The 12272-nt window shown below is 59.3% G+C and overlaps 4 protein-coding genes across 4 annotated transcripts; 3 read left to right on the forward strand and 1 right to left on the reverse strand.

Annotated features, from left to right (window-relative positions):
* Nucleotides 1-225: 225 nt before the first annotated feature.
* JKF63_05023 (uncharacterized protein) lies at nt 226-855 on the forward strand (the record flags this gene model as incomplete). The annotated part of the gene is made up of 1 exon (XM_067900993.1): nt 226-855. The coding sequence occupies one exon, from the start codon at nt 226-228 to the stop codon at nt 853-855; it is 630 nt and encodes a 209-aa protein (XP_067757356.1).
* Nucleotides 856-1905: 1050 nt separating this feature from the next.
* On the forward strand, nt 1906-3606 carry JKF63_05024 (uncharacterized protein; the record flags this gene model as incomplete). The annotated part of the gene is made up of 1 exon (XM_067900994.1): nt 1906-3606. One exon carries the CDS (start codon nt 1906-1908, stop codon nt 3604-3606), a length of 1701 nt encoding a protein of 566 aa, XP_067757357.1.
* Nucleotides 3607-4359: 753 nt separating this feature from the next.
* Nucleotides 4360-5697, forward strand: JKF63_05025 (uncharacterized protein; the record flags this gene model as incomplete). Its single annotated transcript, XM_067900995.1, has 1 exon — nt 4360-5697. One exon carries the CDS (start codon nt 4360-4362, stop codon nt 5695-5697), a length of 1338 nt encoding a protein of 445 aa, XP_067757358.1.
* Nucleotides 5698-7196: 1499 nt separating this feature from the next.
* JKF63_05026 (uncharacterized protein) lies at nt 7197-10655 on the reverse strand (the record flags this gene model as incomplete). Its single annotated transcript, XM_067900996.1, has 1 exon — nt 7197-10655. One exon carries the CDS (start codon nt 10653-10655, stop codon nt 7197-7199), a length of 3459 nt encoding a protein of 1152 aa, XP_067757359.1.
* Nucleotides 10656-12272: the final 1617 nt, after the last annotated feature.

The raw sequence follows: 12272 nt of genomic DNA on the forward strand, positions 1-12272 counted from the left end.
CCCCCCCCCACACACACACACACACACGCACACACTTAATCGTGTCCAACACAAGAAACATTCTCGAATAAAGTTATCGTTCGCTGCAGCCATCATACCGGCTCGCCGCACCTTTACTGCGCCACCTGCCTTTTGTGTGTAGTAGTCCTCCTCCTTCCTATACAATCCTAGAAGGGGGAGAAAAAAAAAGTCGACATTATTCACCTTACTCATGCGAGGCCCCCAATGCTGACGAGACAAGCGTTGTGGGTGCCAGTGGCGAAGCACAACCCGGCGTTTGTTGAGCGCCTTCACGGGTTCTTGCAGAACAACCCCTTCACCTCGTTAAACGTTGCGGCTGTTGGGCTTAAACTAGAGGATATCCGGGTTGCGCTGGAGCCGGATGCACGGGATCCAAACAAGATGATCACCCCCCTTATGGCGTTCCCGGTGCAGGTCTCGGCGACTGCGTGTGACTGCGTCCTCGACCATCAGCAAAAAGACCAGCAGCCGCAACTCAATTTGGGGTTCGCGACTGCCATCTGCGACTCGTTCAACACGTTCCATGTGATGGAGCGGTTGTTGCCAGCCTTAAACATGCATGTATCCATCAACATCGAGTCCCACTGCATGCGAAACCTCCGGGAAGGAGAAAAGTTTGTTGTGGTGAGCACTATCGACAAGATTGGCAAGCGGATCGCTTACTGCAAGGCAAACTTTTTGGTTGAGCCCACCGACCCGGTGCCAACAGAGGTGATACAGCGCGAGAGGAACATCAAGACGTTGGCGGAGTTGCAGAAGGCGCTGATGAACTACGAAAACACATTTTCGGTGGCACACGTAAAGTCCATCATATCAGAGCGCAAGCCCAAATAACGTGAGTCGAAACCCTGCGGCGATGTCGATGGGTAAGGTGTGTGTGTGTGTGAGTGTGTGTGTGTGTGTCTGCTTTGCCCCTGGGTGTGATGAAGATGTGAAGTAGCGTCCCGCTCCCATTGCAAACGTTCTCCCGCCCCACTGGTGACGGGGAGGGGGGGGGGAGGCGAGCCCACTGCAAATCTCTCGGGGGAGGCCATGCAACCATCCTCTTCCTACCCCCTCCCCACCTCACACGCGCACACAACCCATCCTCATGCGAATGGCCAGAGCGATGTACCGCTGCCAATGTCGACGGCGGTGCCTCGGAGCGGCCGGCCACAGCGAGCACCCCTGCCCAGCCCAGCCTACACCTGAGAAATACACCGCGAGGGTGGGCCGGCATGATGCGAGCGGCTGTGAGGCGACCAGCGACACTGCAGTGAGTAGAGGCGTTGAGGGCAGAGGCCGCGCCTCGGGCGACTGAGCCGGCGCTGCTGTACTGCGCAGGGCCGCCGCTGTTGTCGCACGGCGCCATGGGGCCCGTGAACACAGGCACAAGCGCACAGGCCAGGGGGGGGAGTTGTCGGGGAGGTGTGGAGTGTGACGTTCGACTCATGCCTGGTATGGCAGAAGAGAGAGAGAAACACGTTTGAGCAACCGCAAAAGAATGTGTCATGTATGCGTGACGCCTCTACAAATATGTGTGGAGACAGCGAGAGCGAGCGAGCCTGGTGAGGGGGAGAGAAGGGCAAGGGGGGACTTGAAGAACATGACCTGTACACGCATGTCACTCTGTTGTGCCTTTTTTTTCCCTAAACACTCAGTCTCTAATATATACGTATACGTATCTATTATATATATATATATATATTAATCCGTCAGCCCCCCGCACTGCTGCTCTTTGGTTGGTGTGTGAAGATGCTTGCTGTCCTGCTTCCAAAGCTGCGGTTTCACTTGAACATGTACGCGCTGGGTTTGCCTTCCCCATCACGTCTTTCATCTATCTTCTCTCCCCCTTTTTTCCAACGGCATCGCACTCACTCACTTAGTGCACACGCACATCTCACTATGGCGAAGAAGAGACACGCGCGTCGCGCATCGCTCTCCTCTGCCACTGCGGATAGCGGCTCCTCCGATGCCAGTGGCGGCCTCCGTCCCGTGTTCTCCGCGTCGATGCGCACCACAACAGGGCAAGAAGCACTGCATGCGGCACTGAATCAGCTCGACTCTATTGCGCAGGAGGCGCACACGTACACACAGCAGCTGACAGCGTCCGCGCTAAGCGATGTAGCACCGGAGGCCACGCAACCGCCTCTCAAGCGCGCGCGCGATAAGCTGGTAAATGGCGAGGCGCGCCTGACTGCCCTCCCGGTGGCCAAGGCGAGTCGCCTTGACGTCCTCGCCGCCATGTCAGCCCCGCATTATCAAGCCCTCTGTGCAGCAGTGGCGACTTATGGTTTGCAACTTCTCCCTTCGCTGGAAGATATCCTGAAGCGGATGGCGCTGGCTGTGCAGACGCCGTGCTTGTCCACCCCAGAGGCCTGGGAAACGCTAGCGGTGCTGTGCACTACGTACCGCGCAGGTGCCGCCCACGCGTTGACGGAGCTGCTGGAGAGTCTCCTGCGGGAACCCGGGGTGTTCATGCTGGACGCACCACAGCTCGTGCCGGCGTGGTACGCAGAGACCTTTGTGCACGTGTTGCCCACAGCGATGGCGTCAAATGCGACTACAGCAGCTCTCGGCGGCCTACTGACGTTCGCCGAAGACCAAAAGTTGCGGGAATGTTCAACCGACTCCTCTCAGCAAGCAGCGCGCATCCACACTGACCGGACGGAGCGGAAGCTACGTGCGCTGGTGGACATGCTCTACGCGGCCGGCGAGTATGTGCCGGCGTCTACCCTGCAGCAGACGGCACTGCGACACGTGATGGAAGTCGTGGAGGGCGGCGTGCTGCCATGCTACCTCAGCGAGCCAGAGTACAGCGAAGTCTTCAATACTGCCTCTGCGATTCCGGGGACGGCGACGGCGACGGATTCGACCACCGCGGCGGTGCTGCGCTGGCGTGTGCCGGCTGCCTGGCACGCGGTCAGTCTTCAACTGCTCGAAGCCTTTCTCTTTACGTGCCATCCCAGTCTCCCGGCGCAGCTTCTCGTGACGACGACGCGCACCACTAACGTCCTCGCCGCGCGCCTGCATCGCGGAGTGCCGTTGCTGAGTGCAGCGGAAGAGCATTGCTCGGCGACCGTCCCCAGCCAAGATGGAAACAAGAAGGCTTCACCGACGCCGTTGCCGCCGCTTCCGGTGACGGCTGCAGTCGGGGCGGCGGTGGTGCACCTCGGTCACGTTCTGCAGCTACTCCGTCACCCAGTCGTTTTGCCGCCGCTCCAGCCGGCACAACTCACAGTGGAGAAGGCGAAGCAGCGCATGTTTGTGTTGGCCGAGCCTGCAGCGGCTCCGTCTACCCCCACGCCTGCAGTACCTGCTGAACCCTCCAAAGAGGCGGTGGCTGCACTGGAGGCACCCGTGATGTCGACACCTCTCGCACCCACCGCTGCACCTCCCGCTGCGGTGGACGTAGAAGTGCCTGCTGATTGTGTGGTACCCGCAGTCGTACTCCCATCGGCCTCTGCTTCGCCTCCCACTCCGGCGCTCAAGTCCGCGGCGCCTGTCGTGCCCCGACCAGCGCCGCAACCGCGGAAGTCAATGCCACCTCCAGCCGTTGTGGACGATGCCGACGGCGAGATCCCTGACATTGTGATGGACGACTAAGTCGAAGTAAGGCTGTCTCTGCCTAGCGGGGGGGGGGGGGGGGGGGGGGCGTGGCCCTGTGGAGGTAAGACAGGGCAGATAGCGCCCCACCTCTGTGCATTGATGGCAACACTGCACAGGCAAGTGAGGGAGAAGGGTGAAGGTTTATTGGACGGTGTAATCGAAAAAAAAGAGGGAAAACCCCACGCAATGAACGCTCTGCCCACCTTTCTTTTTTTTTTAAGGCTGCGTGTGTGTCTGTGTGTGTGTGTTGGCACACCACCACTAAAAAAGCAAACGAGTAAAACACCGCCACTGGTTTTGTCTGTAGGGATGAGAGTAAGAACTGGGGCCTGAGACACAAAGTCTTGAACACACAAATAGTGACGATCGCAGCGAATGCGAAATATTTTTTTGTTGTTGGGAGGGGGGGAGAGGAGAGGGGAGCGAGGAAAGAAGGGGGGGGGGCATACAGATTCTGAGCGGTGAGGGTGTTTACCTGTGTGACAGCTCTGGAAATTGTCATTCATGTCTTTATTTCTCCACTGATGTACGCATTCCTGCGCACTCGCGCATGCGTGTGCTCCTGCCGTTTCTTAACTCTTGAATCCCTCCTGCCCTCGCCTCCTCCTCCTCCTCCTCGCTGCCTCTTCTGCATTCCACCACCACCACCACCACCACCCCGCACCATGCATGGCGCGCTCTCCACTTGCTTTTTCCTCTCCTTGCCCTCTTGTCTGTGTAGCATTCGTAGAGGAAAAGTCACATCCCATGATGCTGCGCAACATCGCGTACACGTTGCTGCCGCGCGACCCTCGGGAAGTGCGCCTCCACCACCACACTAGCGGTGGCGTTGTGATTGCAGCCGTACGCTACACTCAAGCGTCGCCTCCAGTGTTTTTCACAGTTGTCGAGATGGCATCGCCGAACGAGGAGGCGCTACCGTTGCGCGTGGTGCACGTGCGAGTGCCGCACCCCGCCACGTTCGTGAGCGCGATAACGCTGGTCCGCAGCGCAGATGGGGCGGACATGTATATCATTGTGCAGGCCGTGGAAAGTGCGAATACAGACCGCGCACCCGCCTCTACAACGATGCACGTGTACCGCCGCCAAATTGTGGCCGACGACGACGACGACGACGATGTGCACGACTATGCCGCGGAAGACGATGTCGTGTCCTCCCCACCGCCCTCGGTGGTGCCAGCATCTACGCGGGTGCGCTATCAGCGCTTGCCGCGCGCCTTCACCAGCGCCGACACGCCCGTCTGGACTGCTGTGGCGGCCTTCTGCCCGAGCGAGAACATGCTGGCAAACGTGAGCTCGTCCGCGGGTGTCGAGGTCACCTCCACTGCCGCCTTCATCACGGCCAGCGGTGGTGGCGCAGACTGCCAGCTACAGCTGTGGCAGCTGTGTGGCACCCGCATTGAGCTAGAGGCAACGTGGAGAGTGCCGGCGCTCGCTGGCTTTGCGGTGAAGGAAATCCTGCCGCTGCCCGGCACTCAAGATGTGGCACTGTTACGACACCACAACAGCATTATTGAGGTGAACCTTTCGGCTCTGCGCAGCGCGTGTGCGTATGGCAGGACGGTCACGGGCAACGCCTTCCTGTCGCGCGTGTGGCGGTGGTCGGCGCGCGAGCAGTTGACTGCCTGCGCCGTCAAGGACGCACTGCTGTACGCGGGAACTGAAAAAGGTGCGGTGCTCGTGTGGGACCTGCGCAAGCCAACATCCACGGCCGCCGCCGCCGGATCGTGCGGCGGGCCGCCACCGCTGTGCAGCGTCGCGCTTAAGACGCCCATCACGGGCCTGTACGCACCGTACGCCACCGGCTTCATTACGTGTGACGCCAGCGGTGGGGTGCGGGACTGGCGGGAGCGGGCTGAGGCGGGCGTGGGCGAGAACCAGGAAGAGGAACCCGAGGAGGGTGCACTGCGCGACGTGGCCGGAATGGCAGCGTCAGCGGCGGCAGCAGCAACACAGTTCCCGTACTGCTTGCGCGCACCGGTGGAGCCGCCAACCGGCGAAGAAGGCTGCGTCGCCCTCGATGGTCACGGGAACTTCGCCGCCGTGGTGGGTGAGTTCGGTCGTCTCTCTCTCTATTTTTGCGACTAGCCGATAAAGAAGGCGGTAACGCGTCTTTGCCATGTCACACGGTGGTCTATGGCGCGTGCGCGTCAGTTCTCTGTCTTTTAGGTTGATGCAAGGGACAACTTTGAAAAGTATGTGCTCCAACGGGCCGTAAGTAGCCGAGGGTGCCACAGATAAACACACGGAGAAAACATAATTCTGCAGGGAACGTGTGTCCGCACTTTCGACACCCTCTGCACGCACTAGTTGAATGCAAAACCATGCACGCACTTGGCCAGTGCGCGGCGTGCGGGGGAGGAAGGGCCAGCGCCCCGCCTCCCCCCCCCCGCCCTCACCCTATTGCCCCAAACCGCCAAAACAACCCCCACCTCCTCCTCCCCTATCGGCAGAAAAAAAAAGCGCGCGCACATTCCGCCACCAAGCGCAAGCCAAATGCCCCCGCCCCATCCCACCCCAAAGCCCCTGCGGCGCCAAGGGTTTTTGGGGGAAAAAGAAGGAAGGAGTACGGCACTCAGGGTTCCCGAGTCATCACTGACCTCAGTACTAACTAAGCCTGTAAGTGCTTAACTTCACAAATCGGACGGGATATGGTGTTTTCACTCAAGTATGGTCGTACTCGAAATACAGGCAAGGTGTCCTGGAAGCGAAAGGGGGTGTCGGGAAGGAAAACGAAGGTTCAGAAAAAGGTCGCAAACGGAAGGGTTCGAACCTTCGCGTGAGATCACACCTGCTTAGCAGGCAGGCGCCTTAACCACTCGGCCACGTTTGCTTGTTATCCCCGGTGGGATAACTGATAGTCGGGACTGCCTATCCCCATGCGAAGGGTGGTGGCCCCTGCCCTTTCGCGGAGAGCGGGTGAGGGGCGGCGGCCACTATTTAGGGGGGGCAGTGGGCCGCTATTTAAAGGGGGGAGGCGGGGGGGGGGGATATGACGGCGAAGGGCGTAAAGAGCGCAACCGGGCCGCCGCGGGCCAAAGCCAAGGAACCGAAGCGAAGCCCCCCAAAACGCACCACCCACCCCAGACGCGGGGGAAGGGGGGGGGGGCGAGGACACACGCACGCCGCGAACGCGGCGTTACGTAAAATATTCGCGCTTTTTTTCGTCCTCGTTGATCAAGGTGCGCCTACGGGAAGCGCCCTACACACAGATATACAAACATATGTATGCATGTCGATTGGATAGAGTACCTACACTACACCAGCTACACAAACACACAAGGACGGGTGTGTGGGTGGCTGGTTGGCAGAAAAGAGGGACACTTGCTACAAAAAAAAAGGCTGTACATGAGAAATAAATAAGAAAAAGAAGCATCAACCCGTGCAACGTACACCAACTCCCCCCCCCCCCTCACTCACACACACACACACAACACGAGGAGGCAGAGGGAGGGGAAAAAAAGAGGCACCCCATATACACGGGACTCTGCAGAAACTAGTGAACATGTCCGCACCAAGACGAGCCACACGCAGAGCTGGTCATCTATCTGTGTGTGGGCTTGGGTGTTTCCCGCTTTGCCTTTGCGTCACTGACCGACGCGCAACATTGCCAGCTCCTCCTCCGCCTTGCCGCGCAACACCTCGTTGCTGCCACCATGTGAGGCGACAATGCCCAGGAGCCGCCCCGCCTCCTCCCACTGATGCAGGTCCATCAATGCGTGTGCGAGGTGGTATTGAGTCGACAGCTTCAGAGACTCAGCAGCGTCGTCCTTGCCATCCACTAACGCAACAGCACGGCGCAGGCATAGCACGCTGAGGGACGCATATTGCGCAGTGCCGAGCAGGGTGCGGCCGAGTTCAGCCCACAGCGGCGCATCCTCCAGTTTCAGGGTCAGCAGTTGGTGCAACAACTCCTCCACACCAGCCTCCTGCAGCCGCGCCCCCAGCAGGGCGAGGTAGGCCCACGTACGAGGATTGGAGGGGTTCAGCGTGTTGCTCTCCTGCAAGCACTCCTCCGCCTGAATCAGATCGCCAGCGCGGTAGTAGGCGACGCCGGCTCCGAGCCACAACACCGAGCTGCTCGGCCACACCTGCAGAGCGAGAGTCACGACGCCCAGTGCGTCCCGGTAGAGACCCTCCGCAAGAAGAAGGTTGCACAGACGCAAGTAGGCAGACAAGAAATGTATGCCACTAGTCTCTGTGATGCGGTGGTCCAATAGCGTCTGTGCCAGGTTTGACGCGCTCGCCATGCCGCCGCCTGAGCGCCCCTCCAGAGACTGCGTCTGCCAGTCCGCAGCCAGGGCCGCGAGGTACGGAGGACCCGTGACCGGCTCACCATGGCACAGGGCTTGCTTGTACAACCTCACAGCGTCTGATGGACGCCCCAGCGCAGCGACACACTCTGCACGCAGCAGCGCACACTGGTCTATGAGACGCTGCTCCTCCACGGAGGCAGACGCGTAGGCAACAGACGGTGTCGCCATTGCCTCCAATGTCTTAAGCGCCTCTTCGTATTGGCCACCCTGTGTGAACAGAGACGCATACAGCAACTCCACCCGCGGCTCCCCAGGCCGGCACCGAGCCAGACACACATTGGCCAAATCGCGGTGGTGCAGGTTCACCAAGTATGTCGCCACCTCAAAGTACATGTGCTCCTCTTCGCCATCCTGCTGCGGCGATGCGGAGGTAGGGTTCGGTGGTACGGGAGCGTTGGCTGAGTCGACGTTTGCCGGAAGCCCACCGCTGCCGGGGCCACCAGTGGTGGGGTTTGGTATCACCGAACCGCACTCCACCGCCTTGCGCAGTGCCAAACGCTGCTCCCGTCGCCACTTCTTCTGCTCCGCCACCGCCTCGGGGCTGCCGATGCAGATTGCCAACTCGTGCAAGTCTGCCAGTAGCGCAATGCACCCCCACCCCAGTTTGTGCTGCGGTACATAGTCGACAAGGCCATGCAAGAACACAGCCGCCTCATCCAGGCGGTCGTGGGCAAGCAGCCACGCCCCGTAGTCCAGCAGCGCTGGCGTGTAGACCGGGTCGCAGGCTATTGCCTCGCGGTAGCACTGCTCCGCCTTGGCCAACTGGTCAATGCGCTGGTAGAAGAGGGCGCAGTCTACCCACAGCGCCGCCCAGCTGTCATCCGACACGTGCGTGGCTAAGCGGCTGTGGTACAGGTTAGCAGCAAGCTCAACATCCCCAGTTACCTCCGCCTCAATCGCGCGCCACCGCTCCTCCTGCTCCTCACTTCTGTTCAGCACACCACCGCTCGAAGTGGTTTGCGGTGGTGGTACCACGTTCGATCCCGCATCACCCTCGCCGCCGAACTCGTGCAGGGCGCTGTGCAGCATGTCCATGAGCTGCACATAAAGCTCGCTGCTCGCCCGCGCCACCTCCTGCGGCGACACGCCAGTGGCGGGGTCTTTCCTTAGACGCTCTTGCACCAGGTCCGTAACCAGCGGTGTCAGCTTACTCTTAAAGGCTGCCAACTCACCAGTGCTCTCCAGAGCCAATACAAAGTCTTTACGCCAGACAGCATTGTCAGGTTCAGATGGACCGACCGACTCGCTCGTCGCTGCGCCGCGGATATCGCGCACTAGCCGCTGCACCATCCCCCGCAGCGCTTGCTGGAGACACGTCTGTGCGTCGTCGGCAGCAGCAGCGGACACCGTCGGCGGAGGCCGCGGTGGGATCAGCTGAGCTGGCGTCACAGCAGGCCGCACGCGGTCACTGACAAGACGGGTGAGGGTGCGCTGCAGCGTGAGGGAGACGGTGGCCGTGGTGCCAGCCACAACATACGGGTGCGGGGCGTCGCGGTCGGGTCCGTCGATGAGGATGCTGGGCACCATCTGACGCTGCTTGCGAGTGACAGTGCGTTTCTTCCCACGCTCAGCCATGTCCACGCTATCCGACTGCGCAAACGCACCGCTGATACTCTTCTCTGACGCCGTGACCGGCTGCAGTGCTACATCGGCAGTAAGGTGTGTCGACCCCGGCTCCGTCAAGGCCTGTAGCGAGATGGGGATATCAGCCTCGAAGTAGCCGGCGTTGAAGTCCTCCCACTCGGCCGGGCAACCAGGACGCAAGACACGGCGGAAGCGCATCCTCAGCGGCGCGCCGGACTCTAGTAAGTTGTCGAGGTAGGCCTCCTGCGCGGCAGTCAAGGGGACGCGAACGACGCACGGGGCCGGATCGCTGGACTCCGGCAGTGACGGCGCCGGTGCTCCCGGAGCGGCTGCCGCTGCAGCATTGTTTGCCGCAGCAGCAACTGAACTCATAGAAGAGGCTGCGGCCAAGGACGCGGTCAACTTTACACGGCGTTTTGACGCTACCGACCCCACGGCATCGGTGCTGTTGGTGCCAGCACCGGCGCTAGGCGCGTCAGTGCGATCTGTCATGACCCACAGAATCACTGGCGCGCCGGCAGGAGGAGCCGTGGTACCGGGGCTGACGGCATTCTCTGCGTCGGAAGCCCTTTTTTCATTGTCACACACAATGGAATGATCCACCGTATCCTCTGCGCTGATCGCTATAGGTACGTCCCGCAGCGGGCTGGCGTCATCTACACCCGGTGCCGGCGGCGGCTCCGCTGCAGCTATGTACGACATATACTGCGTCAGGGGTGCCAGCAGACGGCCACGTTTGAAGGAAGCGACGATGCACATACCTTCGTTTGTGCCGTTGCTGGTGGGCAACGGCGACTGCTCGTTCAACGCCTCTGCAGTAGCAACGTCAGTCGCATCCTTGTCGGCGTCTTGCTTTGACGGAGCACAGGGCAGCTCGAGAGTCACCTCGTAACGGAATGGATGAAACGCATAGGCGACCTCCGTCTCGTCCGGCTGCCCCTCCTTGCCGTGTGCGTGGCCAAGGTTGGAGCCACTGTTCGACGCTCCGCCTGTCGTGCCAGGCGTCACAGGAGGGAAACCAGCCGAAACCCAGTTCGCAGGTATATGATGCACACCCTCTAGCTTTATGTCCATGTAATTGATGAACTCCGTCAAGGACGCCATCGGGGCGTCCTTGGCATCGGTAGATGTAGACTTCTCAGACATGCTTTCCCTTGTGGTACACACACACACACACGTTGTCTTGTACTTCCTGTTTTTCCCCCCTCTCCGCGCTCCCACTTCACTCACACACCACAAAGCCGTGCCCCCCACCCCCTTTCTCTCTCCTCCTCCTCCTCTTCTTCCTCTGCTTCTGTCGCTTGCCTGACAGAAACACTTGAAAACACTTCAATACAAATAATGCTCGGGCGTGTAACAACGGATGGGTTTGTGTGCGTATGGCTCTGTGCGTGTGTGTGTGTGTGTGTGTGTGTGTGTGGCTGTAATGTGTGAGATCAAAGATGAAAAGTGTAAAGTGTGATTGACTTTTTTTCTCAACAACTGCTTCGAGAGTTTGGGGGCGTGCGGGTTAGAGTCCCGTGTAATGGAAAGTAGGGAGGGAGGCAGAGTGAAAGACAGACAGCGACGCGAAGAAAAGAGGGCACACGAAAGTCGCACAGTGCAGCAATCGGCTGTGGCTGTCGGGCGATGGAGGGTGTGTGTTCATAAAAGAATACACCGACGCCCTCGGAAACGTGCCGTCTGCTTTTCTGGTTGAGTGTCATGAGCTAGCCATTGATGTGGTTCATTCATGAGACACGGATCCAGCGCTGCTACGCATGGGGAGGGGGGGATCGAGAGAAGCGATACACCGTGCGGTGCGAGAAGGGGAAGCGGGGAAGAGGCTGGACGCACCTCTCATATGTACGCGACTTGCTACCAACCCTCGGTACCCCATCCCTTCCACAAAGAATATATATATATATATATACATATATATATCCTCGCGACTCGCGTACGTGCGAACGCACACACATACACCCACGCACGTCTGTACGTGACGTACTTGTCAGTCCCACAGGCGATAGGGTCATTTCAGATGGTGCGGCGCAGTGTAGACGTTGTCTCCAAAATAAAGGTGATTGCTCTCCCTCGTATCATATCATTATTGCATGCTTTTTTTTCCTCTTTAACGCACAGACAAGGGTAAGCAACACAGAGGGACGGATGATTGGGAAACGGAGCGCGAGCTCCCACCGGTCATGCACCCGCACACACACACAAACACGCAACTGCCCATACAGCGCGAAGACGCTGCTGTATGTGGGCAGTTGCATGGGTGTGCTGCCGGGTAGCCCACCTCCTTCCCCTCCCATCTCCACCTGATACCTCCCTCAGACGCACCTTAACTTAAAGCTTTACTGTGTTATCCCCCTCCCGTTACACCGACAGGTGTTACACCACATCCAAGGCCTTCACACGCAGAAAAACAACCAAAAAATGCGTGTGTTAGCGTCAACCCCCACTGCGACCCTTTTTTTTGGTACAAGAGGAGGAGGAGACGACGACGACGCCAACTTCGTGAAGAAAAAAGTCAAGAGTTTTGTGGACCAAGGTCATCAAGAAGAGCACACACACACACACACACATCTTGGAGAGAGACACACACATGAGCAGTTTCGCTGCCTTACACACACACAACTGCTGCTGGGATATGCGGTGTCACCTCCAGCGACTCGACATGGTTAATAAGCCGGAGGCAGCGCACACCCGCCCAGGTATCACCGCTGTCTTGGATGTGTGTGTGTGTGTGTGTATGTGTATGTATTCGCTCTCTGAAAA

The sequence above is a fragment of the Porcisia hertigi genome, chromosome 21, assembly GCF_017918235.1.
Source record: "Porcisia hertigi strain C119 chromosome 21, whole genome shotgun sequence".
Taxonomy (NCBI): Eukaryota; Euglenozoa; class Kinetoplastea; order Trypanosomatida; family Trypanosomatidae; genus Porcisia; species Porcisia hertigi.